This window comes from Garra rufa, chromosome 24, assembly GCF_049309525.1.
Source record: "Garra rufa chromosome 24, GarRuf1.0, whole genome shotgun sequence".
Lineage (NCBI taxonomy): Eukaryota > Metazoa > Chordata > Actinopteri > Cypriniformes > Cyprinidae > Garra > Garra rufa.
Genome location: NC_133384.1, coordinates 37628 through 65617, shown reverse-complemented (window position 1 = coordinate 65617; position 27990 = coordinate 37628). Strand labels below are relative to the sequence as shown.

General features: G+C 34.6%; 1 protein-coding gene across 1 annotated transcript; it reads right to left on the bottom strand.

Annotated features, from left to right (window-relative positions):
• Positions 1 to 1587: 1587 nt before the first annotated feature.
• On the bottom strand, positions 1588 to 27578 carry LOC141300669 (metal regulatory transcription factor 1-like). The gene is made up of 12 exons (XM_073830967.1): positions 27501 to 27578; positions 27007 to 27083; positions 23808 to 24312; positions 14863 to 15101; positions 12861 to 12992; positions 12407 to 12480; positions 11123 to 11253; positions 10948 to 11022; positions 10762 to 10864; positions 6452 to 7002; positions 5078 to 5135; positions 1588 to 2149 (listed from the first exon to the last, which is right to left on the bottom strand). The coding sequence occupies exons 2-12, from the start codon at positions 27027 to 27029 to the stop codon at positions 1728 to 1730; spliced, it is 2313 nt and encodes a 770-aa protein (XP_073687068.1). The 5' UTR covers positions 27030 to 27083; positions 27501 to 27578; the 3' UTR covers positions 1588 to 1727.
• Between the last annotated feature and the right edge of the window lie 412 nt (positions 27579 to 27990).

Below are 27990 nucleotides of genomic sequence, written 5' to 3'. Positions count from 1 at the left end.
CGTTGTTCACTTTACTTAGTAAATCATGGTCACGTACAAGCTGTTCTGTCATTTTAACTAAAATAAAGTAACAAATAAGTAAATAGTGGGCAGATGATTTCAATAGTTAACGAATTAGTAAAATTTGTTGTGGAAATGAAATTGTAATTCGTGGCCATGATATATACAATTTATCCCTTATGTCATGTAAGAGGCTCTGTATTAACATGAATTTAGACAATATAATTTTCATATTTTTCATTCAAATTAAAAAAACATATGCGTGTGTACTGTGTATATTTATTATGTATATATAAATACACACATGCATATATATATTTAAGAAAAATATGTTGTTTAAATATTAAATATATATATATTTTATCAAAATATATACTGTAGTTGTGTGTCTTTAATAAATATACACAACACACATGTATTATATAAACAAAAACTTCTTTTGGATGTGATTAATCATGATTAATGTTATTTTTTTTAACATTATAATGATAATTCACTGCAAAAATGCTTTTCTTACATAGATTTTTTGTAGTTTCAAGCCAAAATATAATTTTTTCCCCAGACTAATAAAAATAGTCTTAAAAAAATTAAGTGTGTTTTAGCTTGAAACAAGCTAAATAATCTGCCAATGGGGTAAGAAAAATAATCTTGTTTTATGTTTGAAATAAGATTTTTTTTTGCTTACCCCACTGTCAAAAACTCACTTAAATTTGACTTGTTTTTCTCTGAAAACAAGAAATTTTTTACACCCTCTTTGATTTTAAGAATTTTTAGATATTTTGGCTGGAAACAAGACAAAAAATCTAAGTATGAAAAGTATTTTTGCAGTGTTGGGTATGAGATTGTCTCTTATAGTTCATGTTCTTTATGCAAAAAGTACCATTTTATATTTTTCTTTTGACTGTGGGAAATATGACCTAGAAAATTTCTAGGTGAGATTCACTTAAAGACAGACTTTATCTGCCTTGTTTGGGGGAACAGAAAAGGAAAATTTTGTGAAAAGTTGGGAAAAAGAGCTACATTTATCCAACAATTGAGTATTTTAATAAATTAACATATATAAAATTAAATACTAAGTTATAGGCAGCCAAACAAACCTCTAAATTACATTTAAAAGGCAGGTAAATGTTCATCGCAGTTTATCCAGAGTGACAAACTGTAAAATAAAATCTCAAAAATCACATTATTATTATTATTATTATTATTATTATGAGCACTGCAGCCTTTCTTATAAATTACACATAAAATACTTCAACGTTTCAATGTGCAGGACTTTTCATAGATGACTTCATTACCCACAAACTGTGATGAAGGCCTTGCTGTCAAAGTCTCCGATACACCAGTGAACTAACGTGTAGTACATTCCCATCGATCTAGTGGGTTTCAAGTTTAAACTCAAGTACAGCATGTGGCCGGGCCAAAACTCATCTCGTTTAGTATGGTGAATCTCTATAAGCAGATGTTGATCTTTAAATAATCTCTGAAATAATCTATCAAAACAGCGGGGTTAAAACTCTAGTGACTCTCAAATCATTATGAGAAGGAACTAGACTACTTTTCCTGGTGCCCTAAACTGCGCCGCCTGCTACTCTCCCTTAAAAGTGGCCCAAAACCCATAAACTCGGGTCAAGATCACACAGGGAGAGATGCATACCTATAGCAGAGGTACAGGTGTGTGTGAGATACCCATCTGTACACAGTACAGATGAAGAGTAAGGACTGAACCTCTAGGGGGCGCTGCTGCTGCTTTCTCCATCAGCCAGGGCGAACTCATCCGCCACCATGAGCAGAGCCTCTATATTGGCCGTGGTGTCTGGACTGAGCAGATCTGAGACGTCCATGCTGGCCAGGCCATCGGTGGGGGTGTTAGGGGTCGCCGGAGCGGGCAGGTTGTCTTGTTGGGTCTGAGCAGGGTTCTGTTTGGATGGGCAGCAAGTGCGAGGTTCTTCGGGGAGCACTGGAGGAGGTGGTGGAGGTGGAGGAGGTGGAGGAGGAGCAGTGGGAGGCGATGCGTTTTTTGACTTTTCCAGTGAGGTGGCAGCGCTCTTTTCTTTAGCTGAGTCTCTGCAGGCACACTGACACTGGCAGGACTCCTCCTGCTTTATGATGATGACCGGCAGACTTAGACCGATCTGCTGCACTGCGTTCCCTAAAACAACCATATAATCTGTATTACACACTGTTGTAGGGCTTCTATTTGATCAGAAGTATTGTACAAATAAAAAGAATGACAACATGTTTGTTTGCCCACTGACAAAGTAATAATCAGTCTATAATAATGGTAGGTTTATTTGAACAGTGGGAGACAGAGTAACAACAAAACAAATCTAGAAAAACGCATTTCAAAAAAGTTTAAATTTTTTTTGGCATTTTAATAAGTGAAATAAGTATTTCAATCAATCATTATGATTTCTGGCTCCCAGTTATCTTTTATACAGGTAACAAGCTGAAAGCTCTTAAAGGGAGTACCTGTATAAAAGACACCTGTCCACAGAAGCAATCAATCAATCAGATTCCAAACTCTCCACCATGGCCAAGACCAAAGAGCTGTCCAATTATGTCAGGGACAAGATTGTAGACCTACACAAGGCTGGAATGGGCTACAAGACTATCGCCAAGAATCTTGGTGAGAAGGTGACAACAGTTGGTGCGATTATTCGCAAATGGAAGAAACACAAAATAATTGTCAATCTCCCTCTGTCCATGCAAGATCTCACCCCGTGGCGTTTCAATAATCATGAGAACGGTGAGGAATCAGCCCAGAACTACACGGGAGGATCTTGTCAATGATCTCAAGCCAGCTGGGACCATATGGCGCTTTTCCACTACACAGTACCAGCTCGCCTCAGCTCGCCTCGGCTCAACTCGACTCGGCTCTGTTTGGTTTTCCACTGTGTAAAAGTTGTACCTGTACCGGCTTCCAGGTACTTTTTTTCGTACCACCTCCGGCGAGGTTCCAAGCGAGCTGAGGCGATACTAAAATGTGACGTGAAAACACAGCAGACTGCTGATTGGTCAGAGAGAATCGTCACTATTCACTGCGTCATCATTGCACGCGCCAGCAATAGTATCCAGAATAACCCTGCCATTTTTAAAAAGTTTGGCCAGAGATTGCATGACATATCCAATCCATTACATATTATGGCAACTCGGAAAAATACGCCGTGGTCAAACGAGGAGGTGCAGACAGCGGTTTCTTGCAGCGTCGCTATGACAACCAGGTACTATTGTGGAGGTACAGGTACAACTTTTACACAGTGGAAAACCAAACAGAGCCGAGGCGAGCCGAGTCGAGTTGGTACTGTGTAGTGGAAAAGCGCCAATAGACACCTAGAAAATAATTGGTAACACACTACACCGTGAAGGACTGAAATCCTGCAGCGCCCACAAGGACCCGTCTGAAGTTTACCAATGAAAATCTGAATAATTCAGAAGAGAACTGGGTGAAAGTGTTGTGGTCAGATGAGACCAAAATCGAGCTCTTTGGCATCAACTCAACTCGTTGTGTTTGGAGGAGGAGGAATGCTGCCTATGATCCCAAGAACACCATCCCCACCGTCAAACATAGATGTGGAAACATATGTTTGGGGGTGTTTTTCTGCTAAGGGGACAGGACAACTGCACCGCATTAAAGGGACGATGGACGGGGCCATGTACCGTCAGGCCCAGGGCATTAAAGCCAGCCTGGGCATTAAAAATGGGTTGTGGATGGCTATGACCCAAAACACATGGCCAAGGCAACAATGAGGAGTGGGACAAAAGCCCTCCGGAGATGTGTGCAAACCTGGTGGCCAACTACAAGAAACGTCTGACCTCTGTGATTGCCGACAAGGGTTTTGCTAAGTCATGTTTTGCAAAATACGTATTTCGCTCATTAAAATGCAAATCAATTGATACCTTTTTTGAAATGTGTTTTTCTGGATTTTTTTGCTGTTATTCTGTCTCTCACTGTTCAAATAAACATAGCATTAAAGTTATAGAATGGTCATTTCTGTGTCAGTGGGCAAACGTACAAAATCAGCAGGGGATCAAATAATTATTTTCCTCCTTGTATGGTTAATTTTATTCATATAGTTTTCTGATTTATTATATTTGTCATAAAATAACTTATTCAATTATGAAAACAGGTTAAACTGGAAGCTTCTCTCAAATGCTAAAACAATGAAATTCCTAATATTAACCCCAACAATCCCTGTAATTTAAAGGCAAGACACTACCTTCAAAAATATGTTTTTAAAGTTAATTTTAAGATTTTAGGCATTTCAATACACATTCTAATGGCTTATATTATTACACTTTTTCTATTTGCATCTGTAGATTTCAATCACCTATCTTCGAAGGCCATTTTCTCAAACGAGTCAGAAATCCCCAAAATTCCCAATTCAGCAGCACTAAATAGGGCTGGGTAAAAAATATTGATTCTTCGATTTTAATCGGTCTTCAGTTTAACGCAATGATATCGATTCGGGAACTCCCCGAAATCCCCTGTGTATTTCAGTAATAAACTTAAGTAGGAGAGTTTCAGTTACCAGCATTTATATCAAAATATGGATCCCACGTCTGCAAAAATAACATTTTAAATGAAATATTGATAGCTAATCGATATCGAATCGAAACCATAAAAATAGGAATCGAATCGCCGAATTGGTCACAATACCCAGCCCTAGCACTTACTGTATAAAATTCCTGTTGCCAAGTAATCAAATAAGAGTTCAACAAGGATTTTATACACTACATACACCAAATTAGTTTTTTTTCCCCTTGACTATTCTATATATTCTTTTACAGAAGGTTTTCGATATATAATTTGTCTGATTTTAATCATCATTTTATTTCTAAAAAGATCAAGTAGAAAAATACTGACTGAGCTATTTAAAACCTTGACATCTTCCAACCTCAAGCTTGTTATCAGTGCAAGTTAATGCCAAATGGGAAATAAACAACGAGTTAATATCACAGACAATTCTGCTTAATTGAGAGAAGCAGAAACTGGAATCGCAATTAAAAAATAATAATCATGTAGCCCTATCTATCGACATTACAACTTTCATTAAATTTAATATATATTCAATCATACCTGAATGTCCACCGACTGGTATGGCTGTTGTAAAAAAGACCTTCTCTACTTTTGGGCCCTGAAAATAAAAGCAGTAGCAATGTCAAAACCTGAGAGGAATAAATAAATGTATACTATTAACTTAAACCTGACCTAGATCTTATTAAGATCATAACTACTGTTAAAACAATGTAAAGCTAAAAATTTGAAATCAGTGAATATCTGCAATATAATCATGCATATGTGACCCTGGACCACAAAACCAGTCATAAGGGTCATTTTTTCTTAAATTGAGATTTATACATCATAATCATGAATAAATAAGCTTTCCATAGATATATGGTTTGTTAGCGTAGGACAATATTTGACTGAGATACAACTATTTGAAAAAACATTCATTTTTTGTGAACTATCCCTTTGTTTTATAAGCGAACTTGAGCAAAATAAAGTTCGCTTCCGGAATAAAAAGTTCCTGATAATTTACTCAACCCCATGTCATCCAAGATGTTAATGTCTCTTTTTTTCTTCAGTCGAAAAGAAATTAAGGTTTTAAGGAAAAAATTCCAGGACTTCCTCCATATAGTGGACTTCAATGGTGGCCAACGGGTTAAAGGTCCAAATTGCAGTTTCAATGCAGGATTAAAGCGCTCTACACAATCCCAGCTAGGGGGTAAAGGTCTTATCTAGCAAAACAATCTGTAATTTTTTAAGAAAAATACAAATTTATATGCTTTTTAACCACAAATACTCATCTTGCACTAGATTGATGTATGCGGAAGGACCGATTCAGTGTTTACAAAGCAAACGTGCAAAGAAAGTCAAAAGCTCTTTACAAAAAAAGGTAAAACAACGACGTAGGATGATTTTGAAGCTGGAGGAGAACGTGAGACTTTAAGTTTTTAACCGACACAGAATTGACTTTTCTAACGCAATTACGCAATGCATGAAGACGTGCATCGCAGGGCTAGTGTAAGATGAGCATTTGTGTTTAAAAAAAAGTGTATACTTTTTTTTTTTTTTTGAAGAAAACGACTGATTGTTTCATTAGATAAGACCCTTATTCCTCGGCTGGATTTGTGTACAGCCCTTTGAAGATGCACTGAAACTTCAATTTGGACCTTCAACCCTTTGGCCACCATAGAAGTCCACTATATGGAAAAAAAAAAATCCTGGAATGTTTTTCTCAAAAACAAAATTTCTTTTCGACTGAAGAAAGAAAGACATGAACATCTCAGATGACAAGGAGGTGAGTAAATTATCATGAAATTTTCATTCTGGAAGTGAACTTGTCCTTTAATTGCTAAAGTTTGCTTATAAATTAAGGCAAAACGAAAGATAAGAGCATTAAACTCAAGCTAACTGAAAACCAAAATCAGATTTAGTTGACTGCTGGACCTGTTGTTCAGGGTTTTGCTGTGCGCTGGCGGCACTGCTGAGGATCCACTGCAGGTTCTGATCAGACATGACAATGTTGGGCTGCAGGCCGAGCGAGGGGGCGATAGTGATCGTAGGAGGTGGAGGAGGAGCCAAAGGCACTGTGTGCGTTACTGCAGCCGTCACCTCAGTCGGCGTGGCCGGCACGCTGGAGACTCCGGTTGCGGTTGGTGGAGGCACCGGCTGAGCCGTGGAGGTCAATGTTACGTAGTGCTGGGCGACTGAGGGTGCAGATGGAGCGGGCACTTCTGGTGAGTGTGATGAGGTGGGCGGTGCACAAGTGAAGGTGGAGGTCAGTAATGAGCTGCTGACAGCAGGAGGAGGAGGAGGAGGTGGGGCTGGCTGAGAGGGGAGTGTTGTAGGCGGAGTCTGAGGCTCCACAGCAGGGGTCGTGATGGAGCAGCATGGGGAAGAGGTGGATGAAGAAGGCTGAGGGAACGTGGGCTGAGCGGACAGGTCTGCAGCAGCTGTCTGAGGTGACGACTCAAGGCCAAAAGACTCCGCTGGGTTATCTGGAGAGAAAGAAGCTTAACGTTTTAACATGTTAATCTGTTTTTAACATTTTTAGTATTTTGCTAGCACGGTAATCATTCTAATGCTGATTTGCTGTTCAAGAAACATTTTTGATTATTATCAATGTTTTCATCATTTTTTTGTGGAAACTGTGATAGAAAGTTAAAAACAACAGCTTTTATATAAAATAGAAATCTTTTATAACAATATATAGTCCTGTGCAAAAGTATTTTCACTTACAAAAAATGGTTTAAAATCAGTTATTTCTATCTTTTGCTGTAGTGTTTTAGTAGGACAAATCAGGTTACATTTCAAAATATTCATTTTGCCATTAATTGTAAAAATGCAGTAAGATTTTTTTTTTTTGCACAAGGAGTCTTGACAACAGCCAGTGCTCCACACAGAGATCTGATCTCATCATCATCCAGTCTGTCTGGAATGACATAAAGAAAAACTGAGACAGACTAAATCCAGAAGAACTGTGGCAATGTATCCAAGATAGTGAAGTGATATATAATTGTCCGTGAGGGCTGGAAGTGAAAAACATCTTATATTCAGGTGTGTATAATTATTAGGCATGTTTTCTTTTACAGATAAAATGAGCCAAAAAAAGAGATTTAACTCAGACTAAAAGTAACTAAATGCAATACTAATGCAATAATAGAATTTGCAAAGTTAAGGCATTACCATAGACGAAATGCTCATTGGGTTAACATGGCCAGAAAAACAAAAATAACAAACAAACAAAAAAAAAAAAAAACAGGTGGAGAAGCAAAGACATGCTAACTGCAAAAGAATTAGGAATTAAGGTAAAGAATTAGATGTGAAACCATCAGGAACCATATAGTCTCCAGTGCCACCATTTTCCAGAACAGCAACCTACCTGAAGTGCAATATGTCAGGTTCTCAGAGACTTTGCTCGGGTAAAAAAATCCTAAAAAATGACCCTCGCTTAATAAGACCAACATGCTGAAGTGTTATGAAATACATGAAGACTGATGTTTTATAGACTTTGTGCACTGGTAAGTTTATAGTGACTCTGACTCTCGAAGGACCAGCATCCTCTTGTACCACAGAATCTGGCAGTAAGTTTCGGGAGTTAATTTTTAGTCTTCCATCATGAAAAGTCTGTCTGTGAGGGTAATTTTTTAGGATTTTTACCCAAGCAAACTCTCTGAGAACCTGACACACTGCACTTGTGGAGACTCCAGGTGGGTTGCAGTTCTGGAAAATGGTGGCGCTGGAGACTAAATGCTTCCTAATGGTTTCACACCTAATTCTTCACCTTAATTCCTGACTATTTTGCAGTAAGCAAGTGTCTTTTCTTCTTCACCTGTTTTTTTGTGACTGTGCTGACCCAATGAGCAGTTCACTGCACAATGGTCATGCCTTAACTTTGCAACTCCATTATTGCATTAGTATTGTATGCGTCTCACAGGCATTTTTTTATTTTTTACTTTTAGTCTAATTTAAATATCTTTTTTTGGCTCATTTTATCTCTAAAAGAAAACATGACTAATAATTATGCACATCTGAACTTAAGTTTTTCACTTCCAGCCTTTATGGAAAATTACATATCACTTATAAATGATTAAATACAAAATCAATAGTAGTTATTAAGACTGATGTGGTTTGGAATTGGTAAAATGTGCTTGGAAGAAAAAAAAAAAAAAAAAAGACCAGAATACCAACTTGCCTAATAATTCTGCATGTGCTATTATGTTGTTACCATGTTTTAGCACACTGCTGGCACGTTTCATGTTTCTAACATGTTTCAGGATTTTAACATGTTTTAACACCTTTTTAACATGTTTCAACACATATATAACATGTTTCAATACATAGCTAACATGTTTTACCATGTTGGTAACACATTTCAGGGTTTTAACATGTTTCTAACATGTTTTTAACACATTGTTATCACATTGCAACACACTGTTACCATGTTTTACCGCATTACTAACATGCCTTAATATGCTGCTACCATGTTTTAAGACACTATCCCCCGGTTTCACAAACAAGGCTTAAACCTAATCCTAGACTAAAATGTAAGTCCGAGCTGTTTCAACTAAAAGAAACGGAGTACTGACTGATCTAAAAATATAACAGTGCCTAAGTTTTGTCTCAAGATGCACACCAGTAATATTTTTTTCTAAGCACGTTTATAAAAAATTACTTAAATGTCCTAATTGAACTATGGGCTAATCCTGGCTTAATCTAAGCCCTGTCTGTGAAACCGGGCCTATATGTTTTATCAAACTGTTTTTTATTTAAGCACATCTAACACGTTTTAATATGTTACTAACATGTTTAAAAATGGTTAGCACATTCCTAGTATAATGTTAACATGTTTTAACATGTTGTTAACCATGTTTTAGCACAAAGCTGGCATGTTTTAACATGTTTTTATCATGTTTTAACTAGTGGTGGGCCGTTATCGGCGTTAACGTGCTGCGTTAACGTGAGACTCATATCGCGCGATAAAAAAAATATCGCCGTTAATCTATTCTCAAAGTTGGGTTGGGAGCTGGGTCTAAACTACGCAAGATATGAAGACTTTCACTTTGATATTTTAGCGCGGATAACGTGCCTACCTAGTTGAATTGCACTGTAGGAGGCGAGAACGAGTCTTCAACTTCTGTGAAATGACCACATCAAATGAGACGCGCAGACATGGATGCAGTTATGAAGCCGCTTCAGGGCAGGTGCGTTGCTAGACCCTTTTTACCGGGGCACGTGCCCCAGTGAAAATCTGCTGTGCCCCAGTAAAATCTCAAGTTTGAGTTATAATTTACTTTGATAATCCCGAAATAAAGACATTTAACTATATGCAACAACTGAATTGACGCTTCTAAAAGCAACGCAGTTTATTGGAAGATGCACGCAGATAGGCTATCCATACCTGCGCGCCTGTGTATATTTTACGGGAACGCGCACGTCGTACAGCCTTTTGCGCAAAAGTACTTGGTTACACAAGTTTGTATAGTTAATTGTGTTGTAAATGCAATTGTCAAGAAGTTTGTAATGCATTTTGGAAACAGGAGATGAGCGCCTGGTCTAATGCGCCACCTGGCTTGAGAAACCCGTTCTCAAAGACTTACTTTTAGTCATTATTTGGGTAGCACACATATTCTGAATGCCTTCAAATTAGCCATTTTAATCTAGATTAATCTAGATTAATTTCAAGATTTAATCTAGATTAATCTAGATTAAAAAAATTAATCTATGCCCACCTCTAGTTTTAACACATTGTATGCTGTCACATGTTTCTAACATGTTTTAGCACACTGTTAACGTTTAACATGTTTTAATACATTGGTGGAATGTTTATCATGTTACTATGTTTTAACACTTAGCTAGCATGTTTTACCATGTTTCTAACATGTTTCAGGATTTTAACATGTTTTAACATAATTTGCTAGCATGTTTCTAACATGTTTAACAATGTTGCTACCATGTTTTGACACAATGCTTGCAAGTTTTAGGTTTCTAAAATTTTAAATCAAAATGTAACCATTTAGTTGGTAGGTTTCTAACATGTTTTAACACATTGTTAACATGTTGCTATCATTTTAATAGTATACATTTTAAGTGCCTGATAAAATCTTCGAAAGTCTGGTATTCTCAAAAAATAATGAAAATAAATACTTCAATAGATTACACGAAACACTAATAAGTTCTTACTGACTTATTCAAACCATACTGGATAAGAGGAGTGACGCGGTGCATTTGAACACAGCGAGCTTTAAAATTCTTGCCTGTGGGTTTGGGGTCATCCGGGCTGACGCTGTTCTCAGGACTCTGGAACATCAGCTCAAAGATTCGTATGGGGGTGACACTGTTCAGATCCAAACCCTGAGACTGAGACATGAACATGTGCTGAGATGATCACGTATCTGAGAGACGACTGAAAACAGCTCTGTGTAAAGGAGGATGCGACTCACATTGTGGTTCTCCTGCAGCTCAGAGTCTGTGGAAATGAGGCTCAAATCACTGAGGCACAGCGAATGATTCGCATCCTGCAGTTAAACAAGTACAACAGTAGCAATTAAGTCCACTGTCCTAAAGTGGGCATGTAACAAAGCAACCAGAGAGGGCTGTGATTATGTGAGTGCGCACCTCTGACAGCGGATGACTGCTCACGGTGAACGTTGGACCTTTGTCATGACCCCGAATGTGACTCTTCAGGCTGTACTGAGAGCTGAAGGTCTTCTCGCAGCCATCGCTCGGACAGAAAAACGGCTTCTCTCCTGGAACAGAAAAAGAGACTTTAAGAAAAGAACTGGAGAAGTTCTGTCATATGTAAATAAGCCCAGAATTATTTACTTTTCAAGCCTTTATGATGATGAACTTTTAACCATTTTAACAGTGTATCATTTTAGTATCATTGAAAAACTACTGTAGTTTTTATTACTAGTTAGTTTAGTTTGTTTTTCATATTCATTTTATTTTAGCAAAAGCTTTGCGAAAACATTTCAAGTGGTATTCTCTGTGCTGTTTGTTCCACTATCTGTATCAATAACAATACTTTAATTTTACAAATTTGATACCTCTTATTGTCAGTAAGGCTGTTTTAAAAAAAAAAAATACAGTAAAATTTGAAATATAATTACAATTTAATATAACTAATTTTCTATTTTAATACAGTTAAAAAAAATATTTAATTCTGTGATCAAAGCTGAATTTTCAGCATCATTACTCCAGTCATCAGTGTCACACGATCCTTTAGAAATCATTCCAATATGCTGATTTGCTGCTCAAGAAACATTTCTGATTCTGATCAGTGTTGAAAACAGTTGTGCTCGTTCATATTTTTGTGAAAACTATGACAGAAAGAACAGCATTTATTTAAAATAGAAATCTTTTGTAGCAGAATACATGTTTTAACTGTCACTTTTGAGCAATTTAATTGTGTCAGACTAACAAAGCATGAAACCACAGTAAAAACTAAATCCAGCTGCTCAGTCAGAGGCACATTCATGAAACCCTTCACCACAGGTCAGAAACCTCTCAGCTGTGTGAGGTCAAATTGAGCAAACTGTGTGACAGTTCATTGCAAGATTGTACAAACAGGATTTCTAGAATTGCATTTCAGAAAATATGAGGTAAAAAAAGAAGTTAGCCAATGATAATGTGTCTTTTACATCCAAAAGTTTTAAAGGCAAGGTGGTGTATAACAATGTTTAAGGGTCAGAGAAATGAGGACAATAAGCTAGAAAACTGTATGGTACGGCTTCGTTAAGAGATTAACCCTTTAAAGCCATGAAACAACGGTAAAAAAAAATTCAAATATGACACAGCAGGCTTTCTAGGGTTTAATAAGTTGAAACTTTGACATGACAATTTGTCAGTGTATTGGTTTCATTTTCAGTTCATTCATGGGACAGACTGACAGTGGCTTACCAGTGTGTGTCCGTACATGTGTTTTCAGGTGATGACTAGCAGCGAAAGCCTTACCACAGCCATCATGATCACACCTGCAAACACAATAGTACATCAATCTTTACTAATATGCGACTGCAATATCAGAAAGCAGATCTCTGTCTCCACTTTCAGTGATACTCACACTGGATATTTCGTATGTGTTTTTTTGGATTTCTCATATTCGTCAAAATATTTGTTACAGATTCAAAAACGCAGAAAAATGAATCTGATCTGAATTTATGACGGGCGGAAGTTTCGGAGGCAGAGTGTAAACTCAATTGACATAACGTGAGGTCATATTTAATTTTTTAATTTGCGAAAAGTTTCAACTCAGTGTGCAATGGCCTTGAGTCATTATTGTCAATTTAGGCGGTTCTTAATTTTGGAGCACGCTTCTGATCAGATGCTGTATGAATCAAACTGATTTCCTCACCGGAATGGTTTTTCCCCTGTGTGTGTGCGGATGTGCTTCCTCAGGTCACTGAGTGTGGTGAAGTACTTGGTGCATCCCTCTGATTCACAGTTAAACGTCTTCCCAGTGTGCAGCCTCTGGTGTGCTTTCAGTCTGATGAGAGCAACACAATAATCATGCAGTGATCAGATTTAGTTATTGAGCAGAAGCCTTCATACAAAGAATGAGTGAATGAATAATAACAGATATTTTATTTTTATGTAAACACTTTGAAGTAACTAGATGCAATGGACCCAGTTTCAAGCAACGGGGAAGGGCTGGGTTTACAATATTGATTAATTCATTTTACTGATCTCATTATTATTTCTTAAACCCCAAGACAGATCTTTTAGTCTATGCTGTTTTCTGTTGATGCAAGAGCAAAACCACTAACAATTGCAGTAAGCTTTGTGCTTTAATTATTATAATTCTGTCAATTTTATCACAAAGATTTAAAAAATAAATGCTATTGAAACAGCAGTGCAGAGGGCATGTCAATCAACCATCTCTTCCTATTTACTACTAGTTAAAGCATGGAATAAATATGAATGAACATCACAAGGTGTTGAAAGAAACAGTACAACGCATAAAGACGTCATGAAAATAGCTTGTAATCAATGTTATCTTACATTTACCTCAAAAAAAAAAAAAAAAAAACATTTAATGTCCTTAAACTTGTTAGTAAGCAAGAACAAATTACTCTAGAGAGGAGAATTTATATGTGATGCGATCTGGGAAAACCCGTCGGATGTCATCTTTTCTATCATATCAGGCAAAATTCACTTGTTTAGTGCAGAAAAATGGAGATTTATTGCAGCAAGCTCAAGATGATTTTTATTACAGCCATGATTTGAATGTTCATATTCTAAGAATTAATTGGAGTAGAAACATAGTTATATCATTGAATATAATAACTTTACTTACATTTGAGTTTTTATACATACAAATGTAACTGAACTGAACAGTTTGGACTACTAGGTTAATTAACTAAAGGATCATTTTAACATTTATTATTATTGTAATGTGACAGGGTTGACAAAAATACCTAGTTCTGCGATGAAACTCTAGATGACGCAGGCTGACAGGTTGTTAAAGTAACTGATGATTTCACAGAGTCATACGATTTGGCACAAGCTGATTGGTTCATGTTGCATTTGCAACCAATGAGCTTGCAGCTATTTAAATGGCTGGTAGCACTCACTTGGGCATTTCTGGGAGTTTCTCTGAAACCCTCCACCTTCCCCAGCTCCACCTGTATAGATCTACTATGGGTTATTTTATGCTATTTGTGCAGCAGCAGTATGTCTTAAATACTCACAGCACCGTATTGCCACATGCTTTGGCAGTAGCATGTTCTGTACTTGCTTGCAGCAGCAGCAGCAGCAATAATCTACAACTACAGCAGCAGAAATTCAGTAGCAGCAGCGTAGCAGATTTATTCCGCCAGGACCAAATACTTTAAAATTGTTGTCATAACAGAAATAGTCTTCTTCCTGAAGAAAAATGTACATGTACTGCACCATATGTATATCCAAATGAATCGATACAGAACCAAATCAAATCAAAAGCTTGCAAATTGAATTCAATACCCAGCTCTACTGTGACGTGACACAGACACTTATAAAGAGAAAGTGATTTTGGACTCCTAACAGGGCGACCAAGTGTGATACAAAAATCAAATAAAAAGACAAAATCAATAAAACAACCTGTACTCTTCGCTTAGCGGAGCTACAGTTGATTAGAACAAAAACTCAGATTTACCAGTCCCAGCACACAGGTAAATGCATATCAGAGTAGCAAACCGATTCTGAGAGAAAGTGGGTGGTGGCAGATCTGTGGCTTCTGGCTAGCAGTCACATGAGCATTAGCTTCTGTAAGACCCCCATCACAATGCAATTGCTGTCTAACAGCAAAGCCCACAAGGCAGGAGCAGCTACTTCTACATGTAAATGTAAAACGAATCGTGTTTCATCCTCATATTCACCTGTAGAGTGTGTTGAAGGCTTTCTCACAGCCCTGGACGTCACACTCAAAGGGTTTTTCTTTTGTGTGGACGCGGACGTGGATCTTCAGGCTGTAGGATGTGAGGAAGGCTTTGCCGCAGCCCTGCTGGTTGCATACAAATGTGTATTCGCCACGGTGCGTCTTCTGATGCGTTCGCAGGTTTCCCGCCGTGCTGTAGGTGCGCGTACAACCCTCAAACATGCATTGGTATCGCTTCACCTGAGAGATAGATAGAAAGAGAGAATGATTACAAAGTGAGACTGGCAATGATCATTTCCAAAGAAGAACAAAAAGCATGACAAATTAACAAAATGTTTAGTTTTTTGCCAAACTACCACAAACATCACTGTCTCTACAAAGAACAAAACCTATGTATGTACAGGGCTCTACAGTGCGACAATTTCACTCACATCTGCATGCGACAACAAATAAATATTTAGGAGCACTGTGAGCGACTGACCCGATCAGCATATTTGTTTGTGCTCAGGGGACCTTCAAAGGTTTCTACATGTTTTTGCAACATTGAGTAATGTTTCACAGACATATCTCACAAAACCTTTCATAAACAAAGTGTAGAGAGAGTGTAAATAAGAGATTGATTGTGCAGTGTAGAAAGCTGATTGATTATAATGGAACTTTGTGAGATTGTGATGAACTGAAGATGAGTGACAGATTTTAATCATTTTTTTGAAGGGAGTTTGTAAATGAGATATTGATTTAATACAACAGTTAAATAAACAAGAATTTACTATTAAATGAGTTAGTAGTCCAACTATGACACTGTTGCCTGATTTTGCTCTATTTTGTTGTCAAAAATACAAGCCACTTTTTTTTCTGTGGCAACTTTGTAGTACAAATGAATTTTGCTAATAATGATTTCATTTGATTTGGTTTTAATTAGAAATTTTAAAAAGCTTAAAACATATTTTTTGATAATATACTTTATATTTACAATAATATAATATACTAAAGATAGAAAAATGCCATTACAAAGGTAAAAACAAAATTCCCCTGTAAATCACTTTAAGGAGTCAAATATCACCTTGTGATTGGAACGCTCTATCAGATTTTTTTTTTTTTATTGTTTAAATGTGCTCCCGAAATTTTGCCTGTGCTCCTACATTTTTTTTAAAATTAGGAGCACTTGTGAAAAGCCCTGATGTAGTGGAATGACACATTTAAAAATCCAACTTTTCTTTGTAAACACTTTTGGTTAAAAGAACAGTTCACCCAAAAAGAAAATCTACTCGCCTCAGGCCATCAAAGATTTAGATGAGCAGATTTAGAAAAATGTAGCAATACATCACTTGTGCCGTCAGATTTAAAGTCCAAACCACGGATAATAACTAGAGAGCAACTGATAATTTGATTTAGCTATATTTTTCCTGATATTTAACCAAGTGGTTAACTCACATGCTACCCGTGGTGCTCATGTGTGCTACATGACATCAAATCCGGCTCATGACATTTCCCAATCCACCCACTTCTTCTCTATTCATTTCCTGTCATATTACTGGCCAATGTTTGCCATACTACTGACACGCTTTCTCCAGCATGCATACTGTGCATAGAAGACCTTTGCAAATTTTCTGCATGCATAGAATATGACCTGCTACATTTAACTAATGGTGCAGTACACAACAGAGCACAATGCATGAAATACTGTAACCCACAATGCAATGCATTTGACTTGACCTTTTATTTCCAATGTGATTAAATCACCCTACATTGCCAAGTGTGCTTTCTAATATAGTCACAATGCAGAACTGTCGAATGTTTTGTTTTCATGCTGCTACAAAAACACTTTCTATTCATGAACGAATTCTGAAAAAAAGCAGCAAATCAGTATATCAGAATGATTTCTGAAGGATCATATGATTGGAGTAATGATGCTGAAAATTAGCTTTGATAACAGGAATAAATTACATTTTACAATATATTTAAATAGAAAACAGCTAATTTAAATTGTAATAATATTTTACAATATTTACTGTATTTCTGATCAAATAAATGCAGCCTTAGTGAGCAGAAGAAACTTGTCTCAAAAACATTAAAACAGTAGTATTACTATAAATATAAATATAAATAAATAAATAAATAGCAAGTAGTTGCCCTAAAAATAATGCAAATTATATTAATGAACATAATTAACAACCAATAATATAATATCAGTTTTTATTTTTAAGATTCTGTGTTAAGAATTCTGCTTAAATATTTCAGAAGCTGCTTATATCATAACATTGAATGAATAAAGCGTGCTCTGCTTTGTTTATGAAACACTGAACTCTATTCTGAGTGGTTTATGTGTGGCCGTGAATGACCCACACCTCTCTCTCTCTCTCTCTCTGTGTGTGTGTGTGTGTGTTTAGCAAAACAGACTCTCTTTCACATCAAGCCACTGATTAGTATTCAGCAGCAAAATCTCTTGTTGTACAGACGGCTCTGTTCCTGTGAGCAAAGAACATCAGACCCTGAGATAATGCGGATTTCTCTCTGCTTAAAAAAGGCAAACACACAAGATAAACTACATAATAGAAATCAATTGCTAAAAAAAACACCTTCTTTGATGTGTTCTAGAAATGTCCTGCCTACTTCAAGGCTACAGTCTAGTCTAAATCTGATTTTTATCCTCATACGGTCTCCAGCATTGTATTCATCCTACTATTGAACTTTAATGTTGCATCACATTTTGTACTTCTGACCGTGTTGTCTAAGTGCTCTTTTAGCTCTACACTTCATGTTTGACAACCTCCTTACATTTTCATACAATGCTACGCATAATCAACACATCAATTTAACTCCCATTAGTTGTGTGTTGTAAAGCAATATTTATTTTTAGTCAATAGAATTGGTCGAACTCTTTGTTATTTGTAAGTGATTAATTAGTTAACCATTTAGATAAAAAAATAACAAAAACACATCAGTGTCATCCAGCTGGATAACGTCACTCATTTAACGTCACGATTCACAACAACGTAACGTCACAGAAATCCACAGGCATTTATAATGTCACAAAAGTTTCCCATTTCAAATAAATGCTGTTCTTTTGTTCTTTCTATTCATCAAAGAATCCTGAGAATTGAAATATATCATGCAACGCAACTTTGCTCAGCATATCAGACATCCTTCTTGAGCAGCAAATCAGCATGTTAGAATGATTTCTGAAGGATCTGAATAAGATATTTCACATAAAATAAGTTTATATAATAGTTTAATTTATAAAAATGACTCTGTTCAAAAGTTTACATACACTTGATTCTTAATATTGTTGTTACCTAAAAGATCCTCAGCTATGTTTATTTGTTAAGTAAGAGCTCATGAGTCTCTTGTTTGTCCTGAACAGTTCAACTGCCTGCTGTTCTTCAGAAAAATCCTTCAGGTCCCACAAATTCTGTTTTTCAGCATTTTTGTGTATTTTAACCCTTTCCAACAATGACTGTATGATTTTAAGATCAATCTTTTCACACTGAGAACAACTGAGGGTCTCATAAGCAACTATTATAGAAGGTTTAAACACTCACTGATGCTCAAGAAGGAAAAACCATGCATTAAGAGCCAGGGATGAAAACTTTTGAACAGAATGAAGAAATGAAAACATTTTTCTTATTTTGGCTAAATATAAATTTTTCTAATTTATATATAGAAGATACTTACGTTTCCCAGAAGATGACAAAAGTAAAATTGACCCTGATCTTCAAAAAGTAAATTTTATTTTAAATAAGTTAAGGCTCTTAATGCATTTTCCTTCTGAAGCATCAGTGAGAGTTTGAATCTTCTGTAATAGTTGCATATGTGACCCTGGACCACAAAACCAGTCTTAAGTCGCTGGGGTATATTTGTAGCAATAGCCAAAAATACTTTGTATGGGTCAAAATTATTGATTTTTCTTTTATGCCAAAAATCATTAGGAAATTATGTAAAGATCATGTTCCATGAAGATTTTTTGTAAAATTCCTACTGTAAATACATCAAAATGTAATTTTTGATTAGTTATATGCATTGTTAAGAACTTAATTTGGAGAACTTTAAAGGTGATTTTCTCAGTATTTTGATTTTTTTTTTGCACCCTCAGATTCCAGATTTTCAAATAGATGTATCTCGGCCAAATATTGTCCTATCCTAACAAACAATACATCAATAGAAAGCTTATTTATTGAGCTTTCATATGACGTATACATCTCAGTTTTGTAAAATTTAACCTTATGACTGGTTTTGTGGTCCAGGGTCACATATGAGTCTCTCAGTTGTCCTCAGTGTGAAAAGATGGATCTTAAAATCATACAGTCATTGTTGGAAAGGGTTCAAAGACACAAAAATGCAGTTTATCTGTTCACAACAAACAAGGGACTCATGAACAACTATCACTAAACAAAAAACAAAAAAAAACACAGCTGTGGATTATTCAGGTAACAATACAGTATTAAGAATCAAGTGTATGTACTTTTGAATGGTGTAATTTTTATAAATTTAACAACTATTTTTCTTGTGGACTGTATGTATGTATCTTTTATGTGATCATATTCTGGTTAGTACTAAATAAAAAAAAAAAAAAAAGTATATATATTTTTTTTATACAATCCCTTATTTCGCAGATTTTGCAAGGTGTAAACTTTTGACCTGAACTGTATATAATCTTACTGGCCCCAAACTTTGAAGCAGTAGCAAATATTAATATATAAAGTTAAAAATGTGTTCAGTGTCTTCCACATAGGAACCAGTTAAGGTGGTTTGCCTGGTTAGAGCAATTTTAAAGATGGGCCACATACAAAAGGTCATGTGAAAAAAAACCCCCATCTCATTAGAGCATAATTGTAATTGGGAACTGTGAATGTAGCTGAGCTCTTGTACATTATCAACATCATCAATCATTCTCTGAATACAGTAGCAAGAATAAAGAGCTCATGTAATCCAACACAACATACAAAATAAGACAACTACAAACATATGAAAGCATTTAGGGTTATTATGAAACAAATCCGTGTAGATGTAGATGTGATGCATGACCTTTCAATACGTGTGTGTGCGCACGCGGCACAATAGGCAGTAAAAGACGGTCATTTGCAAGTCTGTGTAATGCAAATAAACCACCTGGAGCCATTTGTTGCAACCAAATTATTCTATTTCTGCTTCACAGTGGCCATTCCACATGAGTAATACTACATAATGACAATATTTGAATATTTTGTGCTTGCATCCTCAGCCTGTTCTGCATGAAATCATTACAAATGTTGCATAATATCTGTCAGCTTAATAGTCAATCTGTCACATAGAGGCTCTGAGACGAAACGTCTTTATAATGAGCCCTAAATGTGTATGTCAGTGTCTTGGTATGGCTGCGAGATAATGGTTAAACAGTTCACTTAGATTATTTTGCTCAAAAATATAATCATGATTATTAATCACGATCACTGTCTGTCACTTAATTTAATCAGAATCAAGAGTGTCAACTCTCATGGTTTGCTGGCAGATTTAGCAGCAGCAAATAGCACAAATGACTGTGTGACAGCAAACAGACTGGCTGTATTATTTTTATTGAGCATAAAATCTCAGTAGAGATGACTAAACTCCAATGTACATGTTTGCTTGTGTATTCAGCTCATTGGTGCAGTGAGAGAGAGCGCATGGTTGCCAGTTTGGGAACATTTAAGTACACCACTGGGCAGAAAATGTATTGATATAAAAAGCTCTGATTGGAGGATTTAAACTCTAAGCATCTGGCAACTGTAACCGTGAACACTTGTGGAGGTATTTTACCAGTGCAAGATAACGCTAATGACAAATTAAAATTTTTCACTCAGGATGAATAACCAACAGACAAATGTTATGCTTAATCGAGAGAAGTGGAAATCATGATCACCTCATCTGAATGTCAGCTTCAACACTACGCTGGCAGAGATCTTGCAGCCTGAGCTGTGAGTGAGGAAGAGCATTTAGTGTTCAGACTGAGTCATCAACATTAATCATTAAGAACAAATGGATGCAGCAGGAATGAGCTCAGACCTTCCCAAAACACCCAGCTTGAGTTTAAAGATCTCCTAGTGATGCATCAAACTTTCAGAAGCCACAATAGTTTTGAAAAGGCGAAACTGTATCCATTTTCTGATGACTGTGAAAACCATAACCATAACCAAAAAAACTGCTACAGTAGCAAAATATACAATTTGTTTAGCTGAAATGGCGAGAGGTGGCTTATTGCCGAAGAACATACTAAATTTAATTGCCCAAATTTAATTAGCAAGACTTTTTTTCCATTTCAGTTTACTTTAATTTCAGTTTCTGTACTCTGATAAAAAAAACACACATTTAATCTTTAAAATTAACTTTAATTTAGACAGTAAACCTGTTTGCAAAAAAAGTAATTGCTATATTTGACTACATTTTAAAATATTAATGAAATTGTTACTTTTTTTACGCATACATTTGATTACCACCATATTACTATTATTTTAATAAGTTATTAGATTGTTATAGCCTAATAAATTAAATTAATTAGATATGCTTTTTTATTATTCAAATTACATAAAAACATCAAAATAGAACCTAGAAAAATAAAAATAAAACAAATAACAGAATTTAGTAAAAAAAAAAAAAACATTTCGTAGGGCACTACTATTATTAGATTTTATTTAAAAAAAATTAATTGTTTAAGTTACAGGAATTCATTTAATAAAACGGCCTTTTTTATTATGAACATAAAAAAAACATTAAAACAGAATTTGGGGAAAAAATTAAGATTTTAAAGGGAACTATTGTAAACTTTTTAATAATTTAATTAGACACGCTTTTTGATTTTTTTTAAATGTATTTAAACCATCAAAACAGAACTATTGATTATTTGAATAAATTCTCATTAAAATATCAAAATAGAATTTAGAATAAATAAATAAATCAAAAAAAAATTCATAGTGCACTATTACTGTTAACTCTTTAATAATTTAATTAATTACACATGGTTTTTGATTAATAAAATGTGTTAAACCATTAACACAGAACTCAGAGAACTCAAAAAAATAAAACAAATCACATAATTTAGGAAAAATAAAACATTTCATAGGGTGCTATTATTGTTCAGTTTTATTAAATTATCACACAGAACCCAAAGAAATCATGGAATTTGGGACAAACTAAAATATAAAACATAAAATATTAGATTGTTATAGCCTAATAAATTAAATTAATTAGATATGCTTTTTTATTATTCAAATTACATAAAAACACCAAAATAGAACCTAGAAAAATAAAAATAAAACAAATAACAGAATTTAGTAAAAAAAAAAAAACATTTCGTAGGGCACTACTATTATTAGATTTTATTTAAAAAAATTAATTGTTTAAGTTACAGGAATTCATTTAATAAAACGGCCTTTTTTATTATGAACATAAAAAAACATTAAAACAGAATTTGGGTAAAAATTTGAAGATTTTAAAGGGAACTATTGTAAACTTTTTAATAATTTAATTAGACATGCTTTTTGATTTTTTAAATGCATTTAAACCATCAAAACAGAACTATTGATTATTTGAATAAATTCTCATTAAAATATCAAAATAGAATTTAGAATTAAAAAAAAAAAAAAAAATTCATAGTGCACTATTACTGTTGACTTTTTAATAATTTAATTAATTACACATGGTTTTTGATTAATAAAATGTGTTAAACCATTAAAAATAAAACAAATCACATAATTTAGGAAAAATAAAATATTTCATAGGGTGCTATTATTGTTCAGTTTTATTAAATTATCACACAGAACCCAAAGAAATCATGGAATTTGGGACAAACTAAAATATAAAACATAAAATATTAGATTGTTAGAGCCTAATAAATTAAATTATTTAGACATGCTTTTTGATTATTAAAATTCAATAAAAACATCAACATAGAATCTATAAAAATAACAAATCACTTACTTAATCACTTAATCACATAATTTAGGAAAAATATAACATTTCATAGGGCACTATTAATGTTGTTCAATTTTATTTATTGTTAAAGTTATAGGAATTAATTTCATTAAACAGCCTTTTTTATTATTAAAGTAAAAAAAAACATTTAAAAAAATCAAATGTATATCATACGGCGCTATTACTGTTAAAATTGTAATAATTTAAATAATTAGACACACCTTTTGATTATTAAAACTTATTTGAACTATTAAAACAGAGCCCTATTATTATTTAAAAAAATTATTCGATTGTTACAGCCTTATGAATTCAATGGATTAAACATGCTTTTTAATTATTAAAATTTATTTAAAACTTTATAAAATGAAACCACAGATATAATAACATTTTATGATAACATTGATAACATTTTCATAGGGCACTATTATTGTTAAAATGTTAATAACTAATTAAAGTTTCACGAATTCAATTTATTAGACATGCTTTTTGATTATTAAAATTTAATGCAACTATTCAAATTATATCTAGAAAAAAAAAGATACAGAAAAAAACAAAAACTGAATTTAGGAAAAAATAAAATTAAGTCTCACAGGGCCCTAAAACAGTTGAAACCAAGTATAAAATCTAGTGGTTAGTGCATTAACATCTGACTGGATGTTTAGTATGTGGTTAGGACCAATGTGAGGACTGGGTTGTGCCTCTTGTGATTTTGCCAGACTCGCAGATGGAGGAAGTGTACCGGACCAGCAACCGGCCGTAAGAGCAGAGGACGGCTGCATGTGAAATCATGTGGAAACACAGATCCTGTGGGGATGAACGCCCCATGCAAACACACACATCCCCTATCCCAGCTTATCTGATTTGCTTTCACTGAACAAGCAGATCTCTCAAATAATGTGTGACTGACAGACACGCAACTGGCCTTACCAGTGCAACCAGATTTAACACAAACAAAACACTGAGGGTCGTCTTTTTAAAGCATTGCTCTTGTTATATAACGCACAGCATAAAACTGCTCACCTCTCTCTGTTTGGTCTCCGGACACTCGGAGTGTAGCGTCAGCGTCGCGCCCTCGATGTTTCGTGGCATAGGAGTGGATCCCGGGTTAATGATGAACTGTATCTGGTCCGCAGAGATGGTGTGGTGTATGTATCCCTGCGACATGCCATCCGGGTCACCCATGAAGGCCAGAGAGCCCTCATCTCCATCGTCCTCTCCCTCCGGCAGGAACGCCATGCCGTCCTCCTCGCCCTCCTCATCGAGGCGGATGGGGTCTTGTTCGATGAGCACGGTGGTGCGATCGTAGACCCTTCCCGAGGAGGACGAGGGTCCCGAGATTAGCCCGTCGTCTTTGTCGAAATCGGCCATCTTGTCCTCATCTTCCTCCTCTCGGCCCAGTTTGTCCACATCTTCTTCCTCGTCCTCAAAGAGCATGGCTGTCTCCGTGAGAGGGCCATTCTCTCCCATGATTCTGATGGAGGAGCTCAGTCCTGGGTTCGTGTCCACGTGCTTGCTTTTGTTGCGGCTGGAATAAGTTTAAAGAGGTCAATATTCATAGAACACAATGCCAAGTAATTAAACAGAAAACAGGTTTTATCGGCCTGAATCATGGACTGAACTAACTAATCTCTTCATCAGTGTTGTTAAAAACTTAAAATATTGAAAAAATATATTATTTAAATAATTAAAAGAAAGATGAAATAAAATAAGACGTAAATATCAGATGTAAAACTTAAATAAAATTAATAAAATTAAGCACCTGAAAAATAAAATAAGACAAATGTCAGACAGAAAAACAAAACTGGAACTATTAAAATGAATTTATAATAAATGAAATACAGCACAAATAAAATAGGATATAAATATCAGATTAATATATATATATATATATATATATATATATATATTTTTTTTTTTTTTTTTTTTTTTACGGTAAATGAAATCAAGCTGAAATAAAGTAATATCTGATCTGAGTATCAGATAAAACACTTAAAACTTGAAAATTGTTTGAACTATTGAAAATTGTTTTCGGTATATGAAATAAAGCTGAAATAAAATATGTTATCGGATGGAAAACTTAAAACTGGAACTATTAAAAAGTATTTATAATAAATGAAATAAAGCTGAAAAAAGTATCAGATTAAAAAAAATCTAAAAAAAATTATATATATTTTTTATGGCAAATAAAAATAAAGCTGAAAACAGGTTTTATCGGCCTGAAACATATTTCTTCCTCATTTCTTCCTCAGTGTAGTTAAAAAACTTAAACTATTAAAAACCTATATTTTTTAAATAATCAAAATAAGGATGAAATAAAATAAAATAAGAAATGTCAGACAAAAAAAAAAACTAAACTGGAACTATTAAAATGTATTCATAATAAATAAAATAAAGCTGAAATAAAATAGGATATAAATACCAGATTTAAAAAAAACTATCACAAATTATTTATGGCAAATAAAATGAAGCTGAAATAAAATAATATATGAGTATCAGACAAAACCCTTGAAAATTGTTTTTGGTAAATGAAATAAAGCTAAAATAAAATAAGATACACATATCAGATTAAAAACTTAAAACTGGAACTAATAAAACGTATTTATAATAAACAAAATAAAGCTGAAATAAAATAAGATATAAGTATATCAGATTAAAAAGACTATAAAAAATTATTTATGGTAAATTAAATAAAGCTAAAGTAAAATAAAAGATACAGCTATCAAATAAAAACCTTAAAACTGGAACTATTAAAAATTAATTATAATAAATGAAATAATAAATGAATAAAATAAGTATATAAATATATATATATATATATATACACACATTTATGGTAAATGAAATAAAGCTGAAATAAAATAAGATATAAGTATCAGATGAAAAACGCATAACTTATAACTATATATATAAAAAAAATCAGATCAATGAAAAAAAGCTTAAATAAAATAAAACAAGATATGAATATTAGATTAAACTTAAGAATTAAAATAAATTACTAAAACTAAAAATAAAATAAAATAAATTACAAATAAAATAGAAACATAAGAAAATGTAAATATAAAAGGTTGAATGAAAATATAAATAAATGCTATAATAGCATATAATTAATACTAAAATAGCACTGTTCTTCATCGAATTGTTGCAGGTTATAATGATTCAGTGAGGAACAATAAGGAAATAAGTCAAGAACAAATACATTGATAATTATTAAAAAAAAATGTAAAATTTAAAATGGTAAACTGCAACTGTTTAGGTGCATTTGCATAAATCACTTAGATAAGTACACATTAACAAATCTGTTTTACAGTATGGCTGCAATAAAATGTATTCTAATTTAAATCTGCTGGAAAAACAGCACGGTGTCTCGTACTGTCACGAGAAACTAGGACAATGCAGGAAAACTATTTTTGGCCGACGTTAGAGTAACAAAAAAACATAGGGGTTATCAGGGTTAGGGTGCATTTGTAAACTGAAACCACTGTTGCCATGAAACTACAACAAATACACACACAATGGTCAACCTAAAACACAGATGACCCACACACACCGGCTGCATCACAACACCTAGCAAGCTGTCTACTTAGACAGCACTCTGGACATCTTCATGTTCTGAGTCAACTTATTTGATTCATAAAAATGTCAATAAAAGATTTTAAGATGATGTTATTCAGGAAGATAATGATGAGGACATATATGCTGTCTAGCAAGGGAGCTTACAATCTCATGACGCTCGAAATGCTTTAGGTCGAAGACCAAAAACACTGTCTAGGAAGACAGCTGACTAGATTATTAAGGCCAAAAATGCAATCTAGGAAGGCAGCTGACTGAGGCGATATGTAAGACAGTGTACACTATGAATGAATGCCTTTCTCACACTACTACACAGTTACAAAGAGGACATTATGTCTCAAAGTGATGGACACACCGTGACAACAAAAAAACCCTCATAATATTACACAATGAGCATTAAACCAGGTGAGTTTATATGACTCCTGAAGCTTCTGTCATTATGGACACTTTCTAGAAGTTTCCATGTTCACTTTGACATTGATGACAACCACAAGTCATTCACGTTTATCGTTTTGAACACACATGGAGAATCCCAAGAATACATTAGATACCTTAAAAACGTGTAGTCTGTAATGACACTTATATTCAGGTTAACCTGCAAATATTCGTATAAAAACAAACTGTCAGGGCTGCTAACTGTTTAACTCACCTGTGTATTGAAGCTCCAGTCATTAGTTCATCTGCTTCTCTCCGGGCAACATTAATAATGTCCCGAGGACAAAAGCACTACAATAAATAAGCAACACATATTTCATGGAATCACTAAAAGCGCTCGTATTTAATTTAGAATGCAGAAAGAAGCTAACAGGCTAATGTGCTAGCACAGTTCCCATTCACATCAATGACAGGCGTTAGCTTCATTAGCACGCCGTTAACACTAGTTTCTAGATGATATTATCCAATGTCGTTAGACACAAACGCAGTCAATCTGTCGTTTGAACCGGGTAAATCGTAAAATACTCGGAACACGGTGAATATGTGATGGTTAAAGCATACAGGGTGGATGTGTGCTAACAGAGTTAACCCGTTAGCATTGAACAGAAACTCTAATGAAGCCGAGACAAGCCATTAAAACATCTGCACGACAACGACACGCCTTTGCACCGCTAAATAAATTAGGTTAAAATAATTTGATGTATTTACCAGTGTTATAAAGACGATAGAGGCCTCTGTAATGTTGTGTATCGGGTCCTGTCTTCATTCCTCCCCAGCGGCACCATCATGAACGGCAGCACATACTGACTCCAGATCAGTTCACTACAGCATTCAGCGTTCAGTCAGTTCATATCAGCATCACATCACAACATCTACTGAAACTCATCTAAAACTACTATTAGTGAACATGCAGCAAACATATCTGACAATTCTTCTTAACATATTAAAGTTATTGCTATTTTCAGCAAATTATGACTTACAGTGATTCTTGGGAATTTGGATAAAACAGGTTTTAATAAAAAAAAAAAAAAGAGTTTATTTACACCATCTGAATGTATATTATTATAGACCAAGGTCTTAGCTTTTCAGCAATGTACTGGTGTCACCTCCCCATTTTGTATTTTTTTTCATAAAATAGGCGTTTTACGTTTACTTTTTGCTTAAATCAAACAAAAAATGTTTTTAACTCAGAAATAAC

Bases quoted from the DNA above. Each gene is read 5' to 3' on its own strand.
- LOC141300669 (XM_073830967.1), bottom strand. From the start codon at position 27,029: ATGACTGGAGCTTCAATACACAG. The intron at 12,993-14,862 runs GTGAATATGAGG...TGCTCTCATCAG, and splicing joins GCCTTCAACACACTCTACAG to ACTGAAAGCACACCAGAGGC. The intron at 12,481-12,860 runs GTGAGGAAATCA...TTGTGTTTGCAG, and splicing joins ACAGGGGAAAAACCATTCCG to GTGTGATCATGATGGCTGTG.